At 52.0% G+C, this 21,034-nt stretch overlaps 2 protein-coding genes and 1 long non-coding RNA gene across 4 annotated transcripts; 2 read left to right on the top strand and 1 right to left on the bottom strand.

The window, feature by feature from the left end:
- Positions 1-85: 85 nt before the first annotated feature.
- VSIG2 (V-set and immunoglobulin domain containing 2) lies at positions 86-6,272 on the top strand. 2 transcript variants are annotated; one of them, NM_001193134.2, is made up of 7 exons: positions 1,073-1,133; positions 1,478-1,641; positions 2,429-2,636; positions 3,416-3,574; positions 4,521-4,640; positions 4,987-5,131; positions 6,087-6,272. In NM_001193134.2, exons 1-7 carry the CDS (start codon positions 1,073-1,075, stop codon positions 6,214-6,216), a joined length of 987 nt encoding a protein of 328 aa, NP_001180063.2. In that variant the 3' UTR covers positions 6,217-6,272. The 2 variants fall into 2 exon arrangements, with proteins under 2 accessions (XP_010819215.1, NP_001180063.2); XM_010820913.4 differs by lacking the exon at positions 4,987-5,131 and having other exon boundaries at positions 86-1,133; positions 6,087-6,271.
- Positions 6,273-6,938: 666 nt separating this feature from the next.
- NRGN (neurogranin) lies at positions 6,939-13,942 on the bottom strand. Its single transcript, NM_001113313.2, is given in 4 exon segments — positions 6,939-7,321; positions 7,719-7,736; positions 7,951-8,177; positions 13,784-13,942. Coding segments are annotated over 2 exon segments (237 nt in total). The 5' UTR covers positions 13,799-13,942; the 3' UTR covers positions 6,939-7,321; positions 7,719-7,736; positions 7,951-7,955.
- Positions 9,038-20,799, top strand: LOC101903526 (uncharacterized). The gene is made up of 3 exons (XR_240624.3): positions 9,038-11,276; positions 13,172-13,293; positions 17,695-20,799. It is a non-coding gene; the product is annotated as an uncharacterized lncRNA (long non-coding RNA).
- Positions 20,800-21,034: the final 235 nt, after the last annotated feature.

The following is a 21,034-nucleotide window of genomic DNA, read 5'->3' as shown; positions in this document are numbered from 1 at the left end:
GCCTTTTCAAACTTGGAACTCCCAGGGAGAAGCTGACTCTCGGGATGATGCAAAGAGGATGGTACCCAGACTGTGGACCCAGCAGGGCTTCTCCACACAGCCTCTGACTTGGCTTTCTGGCTCAGGATAGCTCTTCTAGAGTCTTTACAAGGGTCATGTGCTGTCAGGTGGTGCTGGAGAGGCGGGGGGAGGTCCTAACTCACTTTAAGCAGCAAGGGGATGAAATTGGTGACTTTCTGCTGGAGCTCGCAGCTTGGGTGCCTGTGCACTTAATCTTCTGCTTCCTCTTCAAGTGCAGGGCCTGAAGAACCTGACTCCTCCTGCCCTCTCCCAGACCACTGAATCCTTCCTGTCCATCCAGCAGTGACCCCCGGTACTGAGGCAGAGCCAGGCACAGGATGTGGGGCTGCTGTGTCCATACCAATCCTGCCACACGCTTTCATACCCAGGGCGGGGGCTTCTCTAGACCTCAGTTTCTCTGCCCATGTAATGGGGTGACTCTGGGAGGCGGGAGGAGGGTTGTAGTTTCCATGGAGACACCTGTCTCAACAAGGGATGCCCAAAGGGCCAAAGAAGGGGTCTCAGGGGAGAAAAGGACCTCCGAGGGCCTCAGAAGGAACAAGACTCTGTGAAGGGAGTGGAAGGGGGTGATGGGGTCTTAGCCTGGGGTTCAGGCTCACAGTGTGAGACCCCGAAGTGGTGACATCATCTCAGTTATCAGGATGCATCTCTTTTCCTCCAGGGTCGCTCCTTCCCTGCAGAGCTCCCATTCTGATCCCTCCCCTTCCCTGGAGTGCCCACCCCACCCCAAACCCAGCCCTCCCCACCCTCCACACCTGACAGCTTCAGAAATTGGGGGAAAGGGGACAACAGAAGGGGGTAGGGTGAGAATGAGTCCTGTATTGGGCCTGGAGGAGGGAGGAGCCCTTCCTTACCTCAGGGCCCGGCCTCTCCCCTTGTTTGCTCTGAGATAGCCAGTCTCGCTCGGCCCAGCACCAGCAGGCTGCTTGGTGGGCGCTCCCTTCCTTCTCCCAGACCCAGACACTCAGACGGACCAAGAGTTGGCGGGATGATGGCCTGGCTCCCGGGGTGCTTCCTCTGCAGGGTCCTGCTGGTCTGGGTCGGCTTAAGTGGTGAGGAGGGGGCTGGCAGATGGGGATGAGAGCAACCGGACTGGGGAGGGGACATGGAAGGCTGCTGGGAGGGTCGAGGACAGAGGCTGGAGGACAAGTTGGGCCTCTCTCAGTAGGGTTTAACCACCACCCAACTTCTGTTTTTCTTTTCCTGACAAACACACCCCGGGACCTGGCCCAGTCTTGGTCCTTTCACTCACCAACCTGGCGGGTCTGGGCTCCTCCCTCCCGGAAACCTCAGGTTTCGGAAAGGGAGCGATGGAGAGGAGGGAGCTGAGCCCTGGCAGAGGGAGGACACTCAGAGTCATCTGAGCCCTCCCCCCGCCGGCCTCTGGCACCCCCAGCCCCCGGGTTGGCTGTGGAGGTGAAGGTGCCCTCCGAGCCCCTGAGCGCACCGGTGGGCAAGACTGCGGAGCTGACCTGCAGCTACAGCACCTCGGTGGGAGACAACTTTGCCCTGGAGTGGAGCTTTGTGCAGCCTGGGAAGCCTGTCTCCGTGTCCCAACCGGTGAGCTGGGGGTGCCTGCGCGAGTGGGGGGTCTTCTTGCCTTTGGTGGACTTGACAAGGAGATGCAGGACCAGGGGACCCACCTAGGACGAGGGCAGGGGGTCAGAGAGAGTGCATTTGGGGATGAAAATACTTGGATGAAAAAAAATCAGTGCACTCTTTCTAGATCTTCTTAGGAACACAGTCTGCATGACCCTGTATCACATACACAGTCCTGCAGTTTGTAACTTCCTCCCCCATAGTTGGACTTCCCTGGTGGCTCAGTGGTAAAGAATCTGCCCCACTAAGGCAGGAGACCGGGGTTTGATCCCTGGGCTGGAAAGATCCCCTGTAGGAGGAAATGGTGCCCACTCCAGTATTCTTGCCTGGGAAATCCCATGGACAGAGGAGCCTGGCGGGCTACAATTCATGGGGTCATAAAGAGTCAGACGGGACTTAGCCACTTCCCTATGTGAGTGCAGCTCCAATGTCAGTTCATAAACTCACAGAGGCTAAGCTGTTGTGATTAAAAGCAGGATAAAATGCTGCCCCTTCCAGGAATATTTGCTCTCCCTCCCCGCCCCTACCCCTGGATTGAGAGCTTGCGTGGCTGAAAGCAATGAATCCAGTTCATTCAGCACCTGGGAGGGGATGATATTTGGGGACAGATAGACCTTCATGGTTCTGGCTACAGAGTATCAGCTTCCCTGGCTGCTTTAGGGAGGGTCTCTTATACCTGCTTTGAAGGACTGTAGAGTTGACACCAGGTGGCAAAAGGCACATCCGCATGTCTTCTGCTTCTCCCTAGATCCTGTACTTCACCAATGGCCAGCTGTATCCAACTGGTTCTAAGGCAGAGAGGGCCAGCCTGCTTCAGAACCCCCCCACAGGAGGAGTGGCCACCCTGAAACTGACCGATGTCCGCCCCTCAGACACTGGAACCTACCTCTGCCAGATTAACAATCCGCCAGATTTCTACACCAATGGGTTGGGGCTAATCAACCTTACTGTGCTGGGTAAGCCAGGCTAGGGACCCTCCAGCCACCCACATTACCTGAAAGATTGCACTGGCCTGCTAAATCTCCCCTATCCTGCTTTCTAGCCCAAGCACCTAACTGCACTAGAGACCTTGAAGGAAAATACCCTTTCCTAAAGTTGTCTAATCTTACCCCTGCTCCACCCTCCTCCCTCAGTCCCTAGTAAATCTCTCCCACAGATAGGGATCTGAGTCATCCCCCAACAGCTCCATCTTTAGGGGAACCTCCCATTTGCAGATAGATTCTGTTTCTCTCTAGGTTAGCAGCAGAGAAAAGCTATGGCCAATTAAAGGAAGATGGCACTCCATCACTAAGCAATAACTTCCTGTTCAGAGCATCCATCTAACCTCAAACTAGAGTCTGATTGGAGATCAGCAAACAGAAGAAACTATTAAAGGGGCTGGGGATGTTGAGATGGAAAAGAGAAGACTTAGGTGGTGGTGTGTAACAGCTGCAATCAAATATCTGAAGAGCTGTCTTATGGAGGAGAGATTTTTCTTCTTTTTTCTCTGTGGGCCCAGAGGGCAGGAAATGGAACCAATGGGAGGATATCATATTAACACAGATTTGGCTTGACATGAGGAAGAATTTTCTAACAATCAGAATTTCCAATAGTGGAAATTACTTCCTGGAGATGAGGTGGTGTGTGAACAGAGGTGGACCGCTAGGTGGTAGGTAGGAGTATTAAAGCAGGAAACTTAGCACTTCATGGAGGTGGAGCCAGAAGAAAGCTAAGGTACTTCTTATGACTTTTGCAGTGCCCCCCAGTAGACCTGCATGCAGTCAGAGTGGTCAGACCTTCGTGGGGGGCTCTGCTGCGCTCAGATGCAGCTCTTCTATGGGAGCCCCCAAGCCTGTGTACAACTGGATCCGCCTTGGAGCTTCTCCTACACCTTCTCCTGGCAGCATGGTGCAAGGTAAGGGTCCAGGCCACCAAGGAAGATGGGACTCAGAGCCTGGGCAGATCTGGCCTCTAAACTCCACACAGCCACAATAGAAGTTCCATGTCTGGAGGTATGAGATACATGGCTATATCTCCCCTACTTCTTCCTTGGCTGCCTTTACTTTTCCCTCCTGTCATCCTGTACCATCTGCAGCTGTGTGGTCCTGGGAGCATTTATCAAGCTAAACATATTTCTGATATCCTGGAAGACAGTGGAAGGCAGGGGGTATTCTGTGACTCCCACTTGTCTATTCTGGGGCTTGGGGTTCCTTGTAGATATCTTAATGGTCATGAATCATTTCCAAACTTCCTAGAGAGGAAGCCGAGGCAGAGTAGCAAGGACTGGCTTGAATCTCCTTCAGGGGATCACATAGCTGGCTAAGAGCCTTGGCTTCTCAGTCTCCTCATGCTGGCTCCAGTGCCCTGGCTACCCTCCCAAGCCCAGCAAACCACTTTACCAATGCAGAAAGCCCCCAGGTCACCTCCCAATGTGTACTTTTCCTTGTAAAGGGAAGGTAAGCAGCTTAGAAGAACATTTGGGTCAGCTTAGAGCCCACTCCAGAGAATACAATTTCTAGCAATCAAACCCTTTCCACCAACCAAGAACCTGACATCAGCCAGTAGCCAGCCCACCCCAGTTTCACTGTGGTGTCTGAACCCTTCATGTGTGCCATTTCCCCTTCCCTGAAAAGGCAGCTGTGTAGGGTGGAAAGAGTACAGAAGTTGCAGTGGTTTTGCACTTCCTCTCTGGGTCACCTTGGACAATTACTTTCCTTCTCTGAGCCAGTGTGCCCACTTATAGAACGAGGTTAGTTCCTTCCTGATGGGATTGTGGTAAGGATGAAGTGAGATACAGTTTTGTCATAGTGTAGCTCACTGTGAGTCGAATGAGTGATGGACACTTCTTCCTTATTCTCTAGATGAGGTGTCTGGCCAGCTCATTCTCACCAATCTCTCCCTGGCTTCCTCGGGCACCTACCGCTGTGTGGCCACCAACCAGATGGGCAGTGCGTCCTGTGAGCTGACCCTCTCTGTGACTGGTAGGGGATGCTGGGTAAAGGCTGGGTTGGTCTGCCTGGGTAGGGGGTCAGTGTGAAGCCATCGGGGGCATCAAGGAAGGTCTGTTGCTCTGACGATCATGTGTCTCCTTGTATGTGTGCTAAGTTGCTTCAGTCATGTCCGACTCTTTGCGACCCTATGGACTGTAGCCCCCCAAGCTCTTCTGTCCATGGGATTCTCCAGGCAAGCATACTGGAGTGGATTGCCAAGCTCTCCTCCATGGGGTGGTCTTCCCCACCCAGGGATTGAACCCAGGTTTCCTGTACTGCAGGCAGATTCTTTACCATCTGAGCCACCAAGCATTTATCTCCTTACGTGTCTCCTTAGACCCTTCCAAAGGCCGAGTGGCTGGGACTGTGATTGGGGTGCTGCTGGGCCTGCTGTTCCTGTCCGTGGCTGTGTTCTGCCTGATAAGGTTCCAGAAAGAAAGGAGGAAGAGGCCCAAGGAGACATTTGGGGGGAGTGACCTACAGTGAGCAGGAGGGCTGAGGGCTGGTCAGGGTGGGAGGAAAGGGCTTGGGTTAAGAGTTGGTGACGGCAGCTCTCAAACTCTGACACCTTCAGGGGTGTTTCAGGGTGAGGGGCATGGCTCAGCCCTGGGCTTTGGTTGTGCTGTGGGTGCAGTGCGGCTTGTGTATTTCAGCGTGTGAGTGAAGTGTGCAGGGTGGAGGGCTTGGTTCATGAGCTACCCTCTCCCTCCTAACACTTAGAAGAATGTTTTGCTTTTCACTTTTAAGGAACTTTTACATAGATTAACAGGCTGTGGAGGCTGGGAGTTGTTTGTCCTGAGCTCTCAGCCGAGTCTAGTTCTTCTGTGTGGGGCAGAGAGAGGTAGTAAGGAAAGGAGAGGCAAAAGCCACCTGTCATCAACTTCAGCTGTCAGCTGTGGGGTCCAGAGTCAGGCATCGTTTCTCCAAGTGTGGTCCTCACACTGGGAGAGTTCCTATGTGCTAAGCTGCCTCAGTCCTGTCCAACTCTGCGACCCTATGGACTGTAGCCTACCAGTCTGTCCTCTCCAATCCCTCCTCTGTCCATGGGATTCTCCAGGCAAGAATACTGGAGTGGGTTGCCATGCCCTCCTCCAGGGGATCTTCCCAATGCAGGAATGGAACCTGTGTCTCATGTCTCCTGCATTGGCAGGTGGGTTCTTTTACCACTAGCATCACCTGGGAAGCCCAGTCCTCAGATTACCTGAACTAGGAGTTTGTTAAACATTCAGATTCAAACCACTTCTATTCCTCCTGAAGCAGAATCTGTGTGTGTGTGTGTGTGTGTGTTTGGGGGAGGGATAGGGCCTGGAATTGTCGTTTCAACCAAAATTCCACAAGGATTCCTACGCACAGTAAAAATAAGTCCCTGGGATAGAGGATGGGTGTGTTCTGAGGGATGCACCCAGCTTTCACTAAGAATTGCCTGTATCCCATCAGGGAGGACGCCATGGCACCGGGGGTTTCTGAGCAACCTTTGGAAAGGGAAGATTCTAGCAATGGGCTCCTGGAGAGGCCCTCCTCTGCCAGCACGGTGACGACCAAGTCAAAGCTCCCTATGGTTGTCTGATTTCTCTCTTGATCCCTGAGGGGGGAATATCAGAAATTAAAGTTTTTGGGTACCATACTGTCTCTCTCTTCGTTCTGCCGGTTTAGCAAATTCCTCTGGACTGCCCAAAGAGTATTCCCAGAAGGGATGCTGTGGGCGGGAAGTTTGGTTCCCAAGGTACCTTCTAATCTTGGTTCCCCTCCTCCCTTCACCCTTCCACCTCCACTTTTTGGTTTGGTCAAAGGAGACTTGTTCAGATTTCCAGCGGTGGCCTCATGTACTCAAACTCCCTCCCTTCTGGCACCCTCTGAACACTTGGACATTCCTCTTTATTGTTCACATTCCAACCCAGCACAGTCACATGCACACACGGAGATAAAAACCCTCCCGGCCACAGCCCCAGGAGCCCGTGGGGGGCGGGGCCAGCAGGAGCAGGGGCGGGGCCGCGGGAGACTCCTCCTACCGAGCCGCCCCCGCGCTCCGCGTTCGCGTAAACAAGCGGAGAGCTGGAGAGGTGGCTCTCGGGGTACGCTGGGGAGAGGGGAGGGCTGATTACAGGCAGGCGTGGGGTTGGGGCGTGACACGGCAACTTCCCTTCTGATCACCGGCAGGGGCATCCGACATCATAAAAACCCTCCTCCCCTCTCTCCTCGCCCCAAAGTTCTAGACTAGGCTGGGGCGTGAGCGGCGCAGCAGAGACGCAGGGGCGCCCCCTTTAGCTGCGCGCGGAACTAAAGGATTTCTTTTTTTTTTTTGGAGTGTTCTTGGGCCAGGCTTAGGGCGCCCTCCGCAGTGCGCGAAGGGAAGCACGCGGAGGCTGCGGAGAGAGAGCTGCATGCTGGGTGCGGGGAGAGGTTGGCGAGAAGCTAAAGATTTGGGGGCGCGAGGATGGGGGGGGGTCAGGATGGGGAGGAAGGGCGAACGGGGACCATACGAGACTGGAGAGCTAACTAAAAGGGCACGGCCTTAGCGACTGATGGACGAAGTGTTCCTGGGAGAGGGAGTCTCTGGGGGAAGCAGAGAGGGCTCCTGAAGCTGGCAGGTTGGTGGAAAGGAGAGGATCACAGACACGGCAGGGAAGTCTCGTCACTGCGAAGGGGACGCGGCATCCATCTGTCTCGGGAAACTGAGCAGAGAGAAGGGGTGAGCACCTGCCCGCTCCCAGTACTTTCTTCTCTACCCTCCGTCCTGAACCGGGGCACCCAGGGCGGGGAGCGGGGATCACCCGGGACTGCCCACTCGGAGTCACTGAGCTGAAATGAGCCCGCGGCCGGTAGGTGTGCGAGCCGCGGGGTGTTTGTGACCCCTGGGCCCGGCTTGTGGAGTCCAGTGCGGGTGACAGGTGTGTCGGTCCAGTTGCGCCCGTCGCAGCGTCAGCTGTTACCAAGGGTCAGAAAGCCCGTAGGCTCAGGGGCATTTTCCCCGGCTGGAGGCGGGTGGGGGCGGAAGAGGGAAGGGGTGGGTCTGGGGCTTTTCTATCACTCAGGGGTCCCACCCCGCTGCTTCGGAGTCGCATTCATTACCTTCGAAAATGCTCAGTCCTTCGGTCCGGGGCGAGGCAGAACGGAGGATGGAGATAGAAACAGGTGAGCTCTCGAGCCCGCAGCCTCGTCCCCACCACGCGTCCCCACCCCACATCGCCAATTTCCTTGGCTCCCTCCACACCCTTCTCCATCCCCCAGTGCCCTTAGTCATCCTTGCACCTTCGGAGGAAGGGGCCCGGTGTCGGGAAGGAGAGCCTGCGGCCCGCCTCACCTGGCCTAGTCTCCGCTGGGGCCGCCGCCCGCGCCTCCCCTGGCGCCCCCAGCTCCGCCTGGTCCCCCGGGGCCCGGGCCCTTCCGGCCACGCTCTCCGCTCTTTATCTTCTTCCTTGCCATGTGGCCCCGGAAACTCGCCTGGATTTTGGCAGCGGCCGCGTTGGCACCCGGATCGTCCAGAGGGATGTCTAGAATGTCGTCGTCCGGCTTCGAGCAGGCGCTCTCCTGAGGGTAGGGTAGCGGGGAGGGGGTGTTTCTTGTGGGATGACCCAGCCGAGATCCCCGAGAGGGTGGGGTAGGAGGAGAGACTTGCGGGACTGAGACCAGGGCTACGCGGGAGTGGGAAGCGCAGAGAAGGGGCTAAGGCAGGGCCGGCACTGGGGCAGGGGGAGGGGACGGTGTATGTGTGTGCTTGTGTGTCTTGGGCAGCGGCAGACAAAAAGGAACGTTCAGGGTCAGGTGGACACAGCTGTGTTCCCAACTCCGGAAAAAGAAGCGCACAGTAGATGTGCTACAAGACAGCCAGGTAGCCGTAAGTGAGCCACGGCCCAAGCCAGCGGCCCAGTGAGGGGAGTCGTCTAGCTGTCTGGAGGGTGCCTGCAATTACTGGAGAAGAGCAAAGTAAACCACGGCGGGACTCCTGGACACGGCTGCCTTTCCCCCATCCTCAGAGGGTGCCTCTGGCTTAGAAGGGTCCCTGCTGAGTCCAGGATTCCCTGGGGGAGGGTTTAGAAGAATCAGCAGGCTGTCCCTTCGCTGAGTAAAATCACCCCAGAGCTCAAAGCTGGGATGAAGGTGAAGAGGGGGCTTACCCTGCAGTGGGGCAGCCTTCCCCCACCCAGGGCTAGAGGCCAGAGACTGTTTCCCATTCAGGCTCTATTCTGCACTGCTCCAAACACAGGAGGGGATGGTCTGCAAGAAGCTACAGAGAAAAGGCTTCACTTCAAAAAAGGACAAAGGAAAGATAAGCAAGAGCAAGAAGTCCTTTCCATGAGGTGCGCAAGAGAAAGAAAAGAATAATGACAATAGTTCCTAATACCACTGAAGCACTGCCCTTGTTCCAGGCATGGCAACACAAGGTTTTACAGATGTTATTTTATTTAGCCCTGCTAACAACCCTATGACGTACCTTTTATTGTTATCCCAGTTGACCCTTAATCAAACTGAGTTAAGTCTTGAAAACCTACTTGAGGTTGTACAGGTAGTTATCAGGACCAAAGAGTCAAGCCTTTGTATGTTCGAGTCCAGACTCTATTTTTAACCCCTGCCTGTGTATGTGCTAAGTCGCTTCAGTCGTGTCCGACTCTTTGCGACCCAATGGACCACAGGCTCTTCTGTCCATGAGATTCTCCAGGCAAGAATACTGGAGTGGATTGCTCTGCCCTCCTCCAGGGGATCTTCCCAACCCAGGGATCAAACCTGTGTTTCATGTGTCTCCCCATTCTTTACCACTAGCGCCACCTGGGAAGCCCCTTTTAACCCCTACTTTGCAGATAAGCAAAGACAGTCAAGAAAATGAACCATGCTCTACCACTTGCTAATTGAGTGGTCTTGGGCAAGTTTTCTAATCTTTTCCTATCTCCATTCCTTCTCAGAACTCAAACCATCTGAAATCAGGTCCCTCTGGGTCATGGGGAAGAATAAACACTGTGATATGCAGAAAATTTCTGGCACAATCTAGTCGCTCAATTAATGGTAGCTATTATGATTCTTTTAAATAATGGTAAGTTGATGCAAGATAGTTGTTTCAGTAGGTTGAAGCAGTCATGTAAAAGCAATATCATAGGGAGCAACCAAAAAATAAGGAGACCCAACCCAACAGCTATGAGGTGAGGTGGGAAGCTTAAGGTTAACTATGGAGTTAAAAGGGCATTTCTCCTTTGAACTGACTTTTTTTTTTTTTGCCTGAGGACTTCCACTACTTTCCCTGTGTTTTTGTTTCTCTGGCAGGAGATGACCAAGGTCTTACATACTAAGAGTACTTCAGTTCCATTCCTTTCTCTTCCCTCCATCACCCATCCAGTTCACAGAATTGAGATGAGTGTGAGTGGGACCTCAGTGACCACTGCCCCAACCAGATCCCACCCCAGGACCTTCATAGGTTTCAATCTCAGTTGCTTAAGTCCAGGTTTACAAATGGCTTCCTCTCATCATGGTCCCCAAGGTTGTCTGCATTTTCTGGGCTTCAGAGATCTTTGGTTTGCGCTCAAGATGCCCACAGTTGAGTTAAGTGCAGATAAAAGGTGTTATCAAGGGCTGGGGTGGCTTTGGAGAGGCCCGACACACTCTTTTTGTCTTTCCTGGGTCTATCCCCCTCTCCCTGACATCTTATTCCCCACTTATAAACAGAAATCACTCTTTTTTTTGATCCTCGATTCTCAGAACTCAAACCTTTCTTGGGGATATTCTTAGGGAATGGCGAAAGTTTCTTCTCCAAAGAGGACAATGATCAAAACCGCATGCCCAACGCCCTCCCCTGAGCCAGCAGCTGTAGCGGTTGAGCAGAGGAAGGGGTATCTTCCCCCAGAAATGCTCATACCCACCTGCTGCCACCACCCACCCCAGCTGCATCCAGAATGGAACAACAGGCAGAGCCACCCCCAACTCACTGCTTCTGCCCAGAGCCCACTCCCTCTCCCTTCAGCTGAGTTCTCAGGGCAGAGCTGGAGGGACAGTAAAAAGACCCAGGAAGGCTGCCTACGTTGGTGCCTTCCAAAACCAAGATCTGATGGTGTGTGCTGAGAGCTCTGCATGAACTAGGGGGCTTCTGGAAGGGGGAGGTGGATAGTTGTGGGCAAAACACGAGTCATGGCTCTTGGTCCCAAACATCACTTCAGCTCTGAGGATCTCAATATCTTCAGCCACATCTAGAAGTTGTCCCCAATTAAGGCAGTCTCCTTCAGCTCCCTTGTTCTAAAGGCTTTAAGAATTATCCCTGCCTACTGCTTGTCATATGCTGGGCCCTGTGCTAAGCACTTTGCACCCGTTGGTGGTGGTGATGGTTTAGTTGATCAGTTGTGTCCGACTCTTGCGACCCTGTGGAGCCCACCAGGCTTCTCTGTCCATGGGATTTCCCAGGCAAGAATACTGGAGTGGGCTGCTGTTTCTTGCTTCAGGGGATTTTCCTGACCCAGGGATTGAACCCATGTCATCCGCATTGCAGGAGGATTCCTTACTGCTGAGCCAAAAAGGACGTCTTCATTTAATCTCTATTTTACAGGTCAAGAAACATCCGAGATATCTTGCAAATTACCCAAGGTCACAGAGCCGACAAATAGTGATGGGATTCAGAAACCTGTGCTGCGAACTACTTCCTCAGGGCAGGTAATTATTTCTATGAGTTGGATCATCAACTAGACTAAGTAAAAAAAAAAAAGTCCAAAACTGTTTCTTTGCCTTTTTATATTAAGTGATTCAGGAAAAGCCTGATATTTGTGACTATGTAAATTGGCAACCGGTACATCTGAATCAACAGCTCTTGCTCTTAAAAAAAAAAAAAAAAAGCAGGACTGTTTTCTTCCCATTTCTGTCTGAGCCTCTTTACCAAGGAGAAAGAAGGGAATAAGGGAGGCCTAGGTGTTGCCCAAACACCAGGTTGGATAGTTAGCAGGGAGAGCCCAGGATGGATGGTGAAGAAGGACTGGTTCCCAGCCTCCCAGATGTGCTCTGTTCACTATGCATGTCCCAGCTTCCTCCCAGTGCAGAGCTCAGCCCTCCACAGAATGGAGATGGGTAGGAAGATGCTCAGTCCCAGCCCTGCCCCAACCCTCAGCCTGTCACCTCTTCTTGGACCCCCTGCACAGCCTGGCAGTGGTGCTGTCTCTTGCCCAGCCCTTTAGCCCTGCATACCTAAGACACGACCTGAAAGGGGGAGGGCGCCTGTGTACAGAATGCACTGGAGGAGGTGACCCAGAATACGGGGCAAGTGGGATAATTGTGTGTTTGCCTCTGCTGTATTATTTGAGTGAGCAGCGTCTTCTTTTTTAGGGGACACTTATTCCAACCATGCCCACCAGCCCTTCAGTATGGCTTTCTGGGCACTCAGGAACATGGTCCAGGGCAGACCAGAGCCCACAGGCAGGCACCCGACATCCTACTCTAATTAGTCCTGCAGGTGCCAGTGGGGACAAGTTACTGTCCTTCTCTGGCTTTTTGTTGTCTTTGCTCTTGCATTTCTTTCCATTGACCATGATTCCTGACTTACTTCCCCAGCATTCTTACCATCTGGGCAATATTTCCTCTCCCCCACAGGCATACCCAGAACCCACCATCCATTTATTTTCTCTGTTTTGTAAAACACCACTGGGGGGTGAGGAGCCCAGGAACCTCCATTAAGAGCCCAATTTTCCTTTCACAACCAAAAACTGCTTCCAGGAGAACAACAGAGAGGAAAGGCTGGAAGAAAATATGTTATCAGGGCTTTCTCTAGGGGTGGGATTGTAGATGATTGACATGTTTCTTTTTTATACTTTTCTTCAGTTTAAATTTTTTTTTCTGTTATGAGCATATTACCTTTACAATGAGGAAATATTGGAAATATTTATAGGAGAGGTTAAATTACAGCTGTTGGAATCAGACAAGTCTAGTGTTCTACCTTCACACTTAGAAGCTGTGCTTCCTTGGGCAAATCATTTAATCTTTCTAAACCTCACTTCGCACATCTGTAAAATGGAAAAATGTCTACCTCACAGGGTTGTCATGATGGTTAAATATAAAGTGTTAGGTACATGGTAAGCATTCACAAATTGACAACAATTATTTGTATTAATAAGAGCTAAACATCATAACAACAGCCACAACCACTTGCCCCTTTCTTTCTGCCTCTTGGTACTCAGACACAGGGAACCCTCACCTCTTCTAAATTGGGCTATTCCTTCCATCCAAACCTCATTTAGCCCCCTTTTTAAGCCATACGGTGGAGGGTGAGGAGCAGGCAAAGTTATAACTTCTTGTGTCATTAGCTGGGTTGACCAAATGGCTGAGAATACAAGGACTTTGGAGTCGGACTTTCTCTATACGTAAGGACTAAAAATAAATAAAAGTAACAATAAACAAATACAAACATATCGTATACACGTATGATCACCACTCCTCGCATGTGCCAGGAGCCTGGTCCTGTGCGAGGCGCTTTCATGCCCGCACCTTTAACAGCAACCTGCTCTGGCGTCAGGTCTCCTTGTGGGCGCTGACAAATTGCCGACACTTCCTTCCCTCGCCAGCAGGGCTCTCTCGCGGTCACTTCACCCAGCCCCCTCCAGAGCTAGAAAGCGTTGGAGGCCGGGCCAATCCCTCCCCAGGACCACATGGACTAGGCTCTTCGCTGCCCATCATCAGTACTAAGGTAACCAACATGAATTGACTATCTCACCGGGCGCTGCACAGGACGCGAGGGTCACCAAGGTCATCCTGTCCGCCCACCGACGGCGGCAGTAGCGGGATGGGGATTGGGGTGAGGGCCGAAAGCCAGGGGAAAGGAGTCGCGGTTGCTTCGCTAGGCGACGGTTTCCAGCGTCTCCCTGGGGAAGTTCCTCTTCTCGTCTAACCTGCAGCTTTACTGTTGCAGAGCCTTGTCGAGCTCCGGGTCCAACCTAGACTGCTTAGCGGATGGGCGCCCAGACGCCCCCGCGAGTTGGGAGCATTTTTCCTAGGGCTTCCAAGTCAGGCGGGCGCCTTCCACCACCCACCATTCGCGTCTCAGCAGGCACCCTTATGGCTCCTAGGTCTTCTGCACCCACTTCCATCCCTCACTTCCCACTGCCCCTCCAGGAGCTTCTCGGTAGCCCCTTCCCCAGACCAAGCTGAGTGCCCGTCCCCCAGGCCCGCTCACTTACGGTGCAGCAGTCCATGTTTGATGTCAGGAGTCCTTGGCTGGGACGGAGGCTGGCGCAGGGGGTCTGCGCGGTGACAGGTGGGGACCCTGGGGCGGTGGCGAGGCAGCCGATCCGCGCCGAACTAGCAGCTCAGCTCTCGGGTCCTCTCTCCCGCGCTCCGCTCTGCTGGAGAAAGTATCCTGAGCCCTGCGGAAGAGAAGCCAATCAGGAGAAGCCCTCGGCAGAGTGGGCGGGGGGATTAGAGGCAGGGCCACGCCCCCTCGCGGCTCCCTCCTCCTCGCCCCGCCTCCTGCCCCAACCCCTCTGCCTACACACTTTCATCCATTCCTCCTACACACCCCATCCTCCCAAACTCACCACCAACACCCTCCCCGTTGCTGCCGAGGCGGCAGACTGCCAAGCAGATGTATGCCGGCGCACGCAGAAGGAGGACCCCGACATCCCGGGCACAAAAACACTCGCATCTGGGCACAACACTCCTCCCACCCACAGAGAGAAAACCATGCACCCCTCACCCACACTTCCACAAACTAGCTAGAGTCCCAAATATGGTTCCCTCTACCTTCCCTCCCCACTCAGGCCTCAAAGAATTTAATGACCCCCTAGGACGTGCGGTTTAAAGGTATCGTCATCACTCTGCGGTGGAATGGGGAAGGCGTGGGTACATAACCTGGAGGTGGGCACGCGTAAACACAAAAGCTCACACCAGAGCCCAACACGTCCATATATGATACTTCCCAGGCTCACTAAAACGTGCACTTCGACACGCAGACAAAGACTGCAAAAATAACTAAACAGGCCTTGTACACACGCTGTGCTGATACACGCAGACTCCCTGTTATGTGCACACACCAGCAAGCATGGACACGGCAATCACCCTACTGGAAATGTCTGCATTACATATCTATCTATCCATCCATCCATCCATCCATCTATATGTCCTGCACTAACAAGATAAAATCATATATGCATGACACCCATTTGGTGTGTGTATATATAGAGAGAAAGATATATGTAGATATACACACCTTTCCTTCCCACTCCCCAAGCCACACCTCCCCAACCTCTTGTTCCATTGCTTCTGTATAAGACAAATACTGGCTACTCTCACCCTTGCCCCTGGGAGGGGAAGAAAATACTCTCAACCCCAGTGTAGGGAAATATCCAAAGTCATCAGTTCTCTGGGTCCATGGTGGAGGAAGGATGTGGGCTTTGTGAGAGGCTTGGGAAGGGAGATACGGGAGGAGGAGCCTCGTAGGAGAACAGCCTGGTGGGGGAACAGCTTGCCAACCTCCCCCAACCGGTCAGGGTACCAGAGCTAGCAGCGTGGCATGCTAGTGAAGAGGTTGGGCCACTTCTGAGAAAACTGGGAGGTCCTTCTCAGCTGAGGTCCTAGAGGAGGGAAGGAAGCAAGGATGCCTGCTCTTCAGATGTGTGGACTGGAGCAGAGGGGAGGAGGGGGAAAATGCTCTGTGGCTCTGGCTGAGACAGGGGTTGCTGAAACGGCACTGATGAGACTCCACAGCCACTTGCCCGTCCTAGCACGGCTGTCACATGCTTCCTTCCTACCTGAACATTTGGGCTTTGCTTGCCAAAGGGAAAATGAGTGGGAGGGAAACTCTGGTGGCCACTCAGGTTGGGGACAGGGTTAGCCAGCTTGTCTCCCAAGCTGAGCTGGATGCCGGCTGGGATTCCAGGCCCCGGGGTGTAGGGGTGTCTCTCTCAGCAGGTTTGGGACCCACCCACCCTTGTAACTGAAAATCTGTTCCCCAGTCTGTCTCTGGCACATCCTTCATCCCCCACCCCCCCACCTCCACCAAATGGCAGAAAGTCCTGGGAACTCGGGCCCTTGCCTACATGAGGGCCTCGGGTTTGTGCCAGTTAGCGATAGTTTTCAACTCTGGCTTCCAGAGGAGGGAGGGAAGGAGGACCTGAGGGGCACACTGGATATCAGGCCTGGACTCCGTGCTTATCTCTTCCCAAATTAGAGCTGAGGAATTCGGGATTGAGTGAGTTTGCAGTAAAGTCTCCCAAGTTGCTAGGCAACATCACTCTGCAGGCTGCATTGCCTCTGGGCCCTTCTTCCTGCTGGTCAGAGCTGAAGAGGGGGGTATCTTATTAATGCACCCCCCCTTCAGAGCCCCGCACAGGCAGCACAGCCCTCTCCTCCTCCTGAACGACACCTTTGTGTGGAGGTGAGGGTGTCTCTGAACAACCGCAGGCCCAAGGGACAATGGATACGCGACTGTGGTTCTACCTGGAAAACAACCATTTCAGCCATAGCCCACTTGAGGCGCCTACGCAGAACTGGCCACAGCGCTTGTCAGGGGGATGGGCAGGCGCAGAGGTGAGGAAAAGGTAGACAGACAGGAAGGCAGAGACAGAAATAGGAAGGCAGACACCCACAGACTCAAGTATCCAGAGGGGAGCAGCACCACTACATGGGGATGTCCCCATATAATGACACCTACATGCATACACACACACACACACACACACACACACTGGTCACACATCTTCAGAGACACGTACTGTGGGCTCTTCGCCACACAGTCACATCCAAAGATACGCACAGAAGCAGGCCCCTCCACCAGCACACATCAAGGACATGCACATCCTCTGGTGAGGGGTTCCTCTTCTGGACTAGGTGACTAAGGTTGTCGGCAAGTCTGGCTGGGTGGATCTGTGAGCCTCTGATTCTCGAATCAATGAGAAGGAAAGGAGACAGGAGCAGTGAGGACTGAGGGGTCCCAGGACTTTGAGGAACTGACGAGACCAGATGACACTCCCCACAGAGAACTGCCTGGCCTGGGGCCTGGGGCCAAGGTCAGCCTTTGGAGTGTTACCTGTTAACCTGCTGGGCTTGGGCCCTGCATTTATCGTCCTTGACTCTTCACATTTCAAAAATTCCTCAACTTCCACTGCTATTGAAGGAGAAGGATTGCAGGCCTAGAAAGGGGAGGAACTCTGGAAGGGCCTGGTTTGAGAGTGAGCTGGGGCCCGTGGGTGCAGAGAGGAGGCTGGACTCAGCAGGGAGTAGGGAGGTGGAGGGCACAGCTGGAAGGCAAAGCTGGCAGAGGAGGAGATGGCTCAACACAAGAGAGGATAAAAGATGGATTAGTGGGAAGCTTCTAGGGTCCAGTACAGATTCTTCTTGGGACAGATGGAGGGGGATTTGGAGAGAGCTGGTCCTCATAAGCGGAGACAAACGCCAAGGCACATGGCAAGCTATTTGCCAAGACTTGTGGCTTCCCCGCCTTGGAGTGGGCACTTTCTGAACATAACATCCTAGCTGTAACCCACGGTGGGACTCCACCATAAGACGAGGGTGGGACGTGGGAGGCTGCGCCTTTGGTGAAGCCGAGCTGGGGGCTTCTTAGGTCAGGATTTTGAGTGGAAGGGGTGAAGGTAGCAGGAAATTCATTTTTCTCTGCAAATATTTCAGCTTTTGCTGTGGTAGTATTTTTAGCGACTTGGTTGGCAGAGGAGGAACCCGGGTACATTTTTAAAGGGGCCTCTACCAGACTTGAGGTCTCCTCCCACCCTACCTCCACATTTCAGAAAGGCAAGGGGGAGAAAGCACACGGCATTCAAATCTAAAAGTCGGTTTTGCTAGCCGTTAGGCCACCGTGAAGTCATCTTTGCGGTAGTCGTTGTCTGTTTTCATTAACATCATTCTCATTAGCATCCTTATCAAGAGTAAATATTTCTCGAACTTCTGCCGTGTGCAGGGTGCTGCTCCAGGCAGGATAGAAAAAGCTTACCAGGACACACTTGGTGAGAGAGAGAAGGGAGCAAACTTCCGAGTGAGTGCTGGGTGCTGTGTGTCGTGCTAGCCACGTTGTCAATGTGATTTCATTTAATTCTGATAACAACCCTGCAAGTTAGGCCTTATCTTTCCTATTTTACAGATGAGGATGCGAAGAACTTTCAGGGGTTGAAGAATTTACCCAAGCTTCCACTGGCATGAAATGCAAGAGCCTGGATTAAAACCCAGAAGAGAATGATAATATTATCCTAAATCTGAATAATGATTTACAAGGTGTTTCCACAATCGTGATTTAATTTGGTGCTTTTGAGAACTGTGTGAGGAGGTATTAGTATTTTTAACGTGTTTGAGGAGGAAGTGAGGCCTGGAGAGATTCAGGGACTCGGGTCTTGTTGATACGAGTCTGGTGCACTGCAGGACTAAGACTAAAAGGCGAGAATTCTGTTACAGCTTTGAATTCTGTGAGTGTTCACCTCTACAACTCCCAGTGCTTACTGGGCTCGAAAGAATGGGTTACAGTGGTTAACAAATCGTGCGCTGTGTCTCTTCTCTTGGCTCTTACAGTCTTACAGATAAAAGTACATATGTATGTATGTGTATATATATCTATGTGCACATATAGCTTATGTATATATAGATATGCTGCTGCTGCTGCTGCTAAGTCGCTCCAGTCGTGCCCGACTCTGTGCGACCCCATAGATGGCAGCCCACCAGGCTCCCCCGTCCCTGGGATTCTCCAGGCAAGAACACTGGAGTGGGTTGCCATTTCCTTCTCCAAGGCATGAAAGTGAAAAGTGAAAGGGAAGTCGCTCAGTCGTGTCCGACTCCTAGCGACCCCATGGACTGCAGCCCACCAGGCTCCTCTGTCCATGGAGTTTTCCAGGCAAGAATACTGGAGTGGGATGCCATTGCCCTCTCCGATATATAGATATAGATGTATATAAATATATGTATCTACATGTACATGTATGAGACATATTTATATTTCCTAAAGTAATAAATAGTGAACTCTGGGAGTTGGTGATGGACAGGGAGGCCTGGCGTGCTACGATTCTTGGGGTTGCAAAGAGTCGGACATGACTGAGCGACTGATCTGATCTGATCTGAAAGTAATAAATGATAGATGCCAAATGAATGATGCAGACAGTAAGTGTTATGAGAATTGAGATAGGGGAGAAATAATTGAAAATTTGGATGATCCAGGAAGGCTTCCTGGAGGAGGATGGTTTGGAGGAAGAATAGGACTAAAAGAAATAAAAGTCAGGGGACTTCCCTGGTGGTCCAGTGGTTAAGACTTCACCTTCCAGTGTGGGGAGTGTGGGTTCAATCCCTGGTCTGGGAGCTAAGATTCTACATGCCTCCTGGCCAAAAAGCCAAAACAGAAACAATGTTATAACAAATTCAGTAAAGATTTTTTCAAAAAAGAAGTGAATAGGGCTGGAAGTAGGCAGAAGGACATTTCAGGTACGCACTGCATTTAGTGTCGCTGTTGGCTCAATGCAGTCTCCCTGTCTAGAAAGATTGTGAGGACAGCAATTCCATCGCCTGCCCCTCAGGCAGGGTTTATGTCTAAATCAGTGCCCTGACGACACCCTGGGGCACTGCCAGGCCTCGAGGTCACGTCAGCTGTGTGCTCCTGCCTGGTCAGCAGCCCCGCTGCTCCTCAGAGCTCTAACACACACCTGCTCCCTTGCCCCTGTGCCAGGGGCCTGCCTCCTCCCCGTCCCATGCCCTGTTACTCTGGGTCTCAGCGTAATTCTGAGTCCTGCATGCAGTTTGCTCCTTGTTCCTATATTGCCCCATTTACTTATTCTCTAGCCCTCCGTTCCCCTTTCCTCAGTTTGCTTCCCTGCGTTTCCTGATGAATAAAAGCCAGTGATGGCCTAGCAACATGTGTACCTGCTGAGCCTCACATCCCACCTGCAAACACTGAACCAACAAAGTTATTCTTATAACAAGCAAACAACCATTCTGATAATATTTTAAACTCCCACACAAACCTAAGAACCACTTCAATTTTGGTCCAGATAATGCCTGTTTTAATTGTTTGTTTGTTTGTTTTTATAAAAAGACTTATATGAGGTATGGTTTTTACCTTAGTCTGTTTGAAGACCTTTTCTCCTTTTGTGGTTCAGGTGGACAATGGATAAAAGAGATTCCTGGGGCTTCCCTAGTAGTCCAGGGTTAGGACTCTGAGCTTCCAAGGCAGGGAGTGTAGGTTCGATCCCTGATCAGGGAACTAAGATCCCGCATGCCTCATGGCATGGCCCAAAACTTAAAAACAATTTTTTTAAGTAAAAGAGATTCCTTGTTCTTTCAGTAATGTGCGTCAGGTGAGGTGCAGGCCATTCTTCCTGCCATTGTCTACCTTAGGGAAGAAGGGGAAACATCCAGGAGATAGCGACTCTTGAAGTCATACAGAATGGGCATCTCTTGGAATGTGTACGTAGCCAGCATTCCACATTTAAGTTGCTCCACGCTACACTCTCTGCAGGTGGTGATTGCAGCCATGAAATTAAAAGACGCTTACTCCTTGGAAGGAAAGTTATGACCAAGATAGATAGCATATTCAAAAGCAGAGACATTACTTTGCCAACAAAGGTTCGTCTAGTCAAAGCTATTGTTTTTCCAGTGGTCATGTATGGATGTGAGAGTTGGACTGTGAAGAAAGCTGAGCGCCGAAGAATTAATGCTTTTGAACTGTGGTGTTGGAGAAGACTCTTGAGAGTCCCTTGGACTGCAAGGAGATCCAACCAGTCCATCCTAAAGGAGATCAATCCTGGGTGCTCTTTGGTAAGAATGTTGCTAAAGCTGAAATTCCAATACTTTGGCCACCTCATGCAAAGAGCTGACTCATTGGAAAAGACTCTGATGCTGGGAGGGATTGGGGGCAGGAGGAGAAGGGTTCGACAGAGGATGAGATGACTGGATAGCATCACCGACTCGATGGACGTGAGTTTGGGTGAACTCCGGGAGTTGGTGATGGACAGGGAGGCCTGGTGTGCTGCAATTCATGGGGTCGCAAAGAGTCGGACACGACTGAGCAACTGAACTGAACACTCTCTAGTCTGAGAGCTTGGGTAGAGTGGTGGTTTTCGTCTGGATCCAGAGGCCATGGTTGTCATCCATTTGACATCTAGCTACTATTGCCTTATATTAACACTTAAAAAAAAATAACCTTTTGTTTTACTTTAGAAAAAACACATGCAAAAGTAAACAGAGTTAATACATAAAGGAACTCCAAGTACCCATCACTCACTTTCAATAAGTCTCAGGTCATCACCAAATTTACCAATATTCCTTATGACTCCCCCATTATCATTTTACTTATAAATATTCAAGTATATGGGCTTCCCTGGTGGCTCAGACGGTAAAGAATCCACCTGCAATGTGGGAGACCTGGGTTTGATCCCTAAGCTGGGAAGATCCTCTGGAGGAGGGCATGGCAACCCACTCCAGTCTTCTTGCCTGGAGAATTCCAT

This window comes from Bos taurus, chromosome 29 (assembly GCF_002263795.3).
Source record: "Bos taurus isolate L1 Dominette 01449 registration number 42190680 breed Hereford chromosome 29, ARS-UCD2.0, whole genome shotgun sequence".
Classification (NCBI taxonomy): Eukaryota; Metazoa; Chordata; class Mammalia; order Artiodactyla; family Bovidae; genus Bos; species Bos taurus.
The sequence above is the reverse complement of the archived record's forward strand: the minus strand, read 5'-3'. Positions and strand labels throughout refer to the sequence as shown.

Bases quoted from the DNA above. Each gene is read 5' to 3' on its own strand.
- VSIG2 (NM_001193134.2), top strand. From the start codon at position 1,073: ATGGCCTGGCTCCCGGGGTGCTTCCTCTGCAGGGTCCTGCTGGTCTGG. The intron at 2,637-3,415 runs GTAAGCCAGGCT...TGACTTTTGCAG, and splicing joins AATCAACCTTACTGTGCTGG to TGCCCCCCAGTAGACCTGCA. The intron at 5,132-6,086 runs GTGAGCAGGAGG...GTATCCCATCAG, and splicing joins TTTGGGGGGAGTGACCTACA to GGAGGACGCCATGGCACCGG.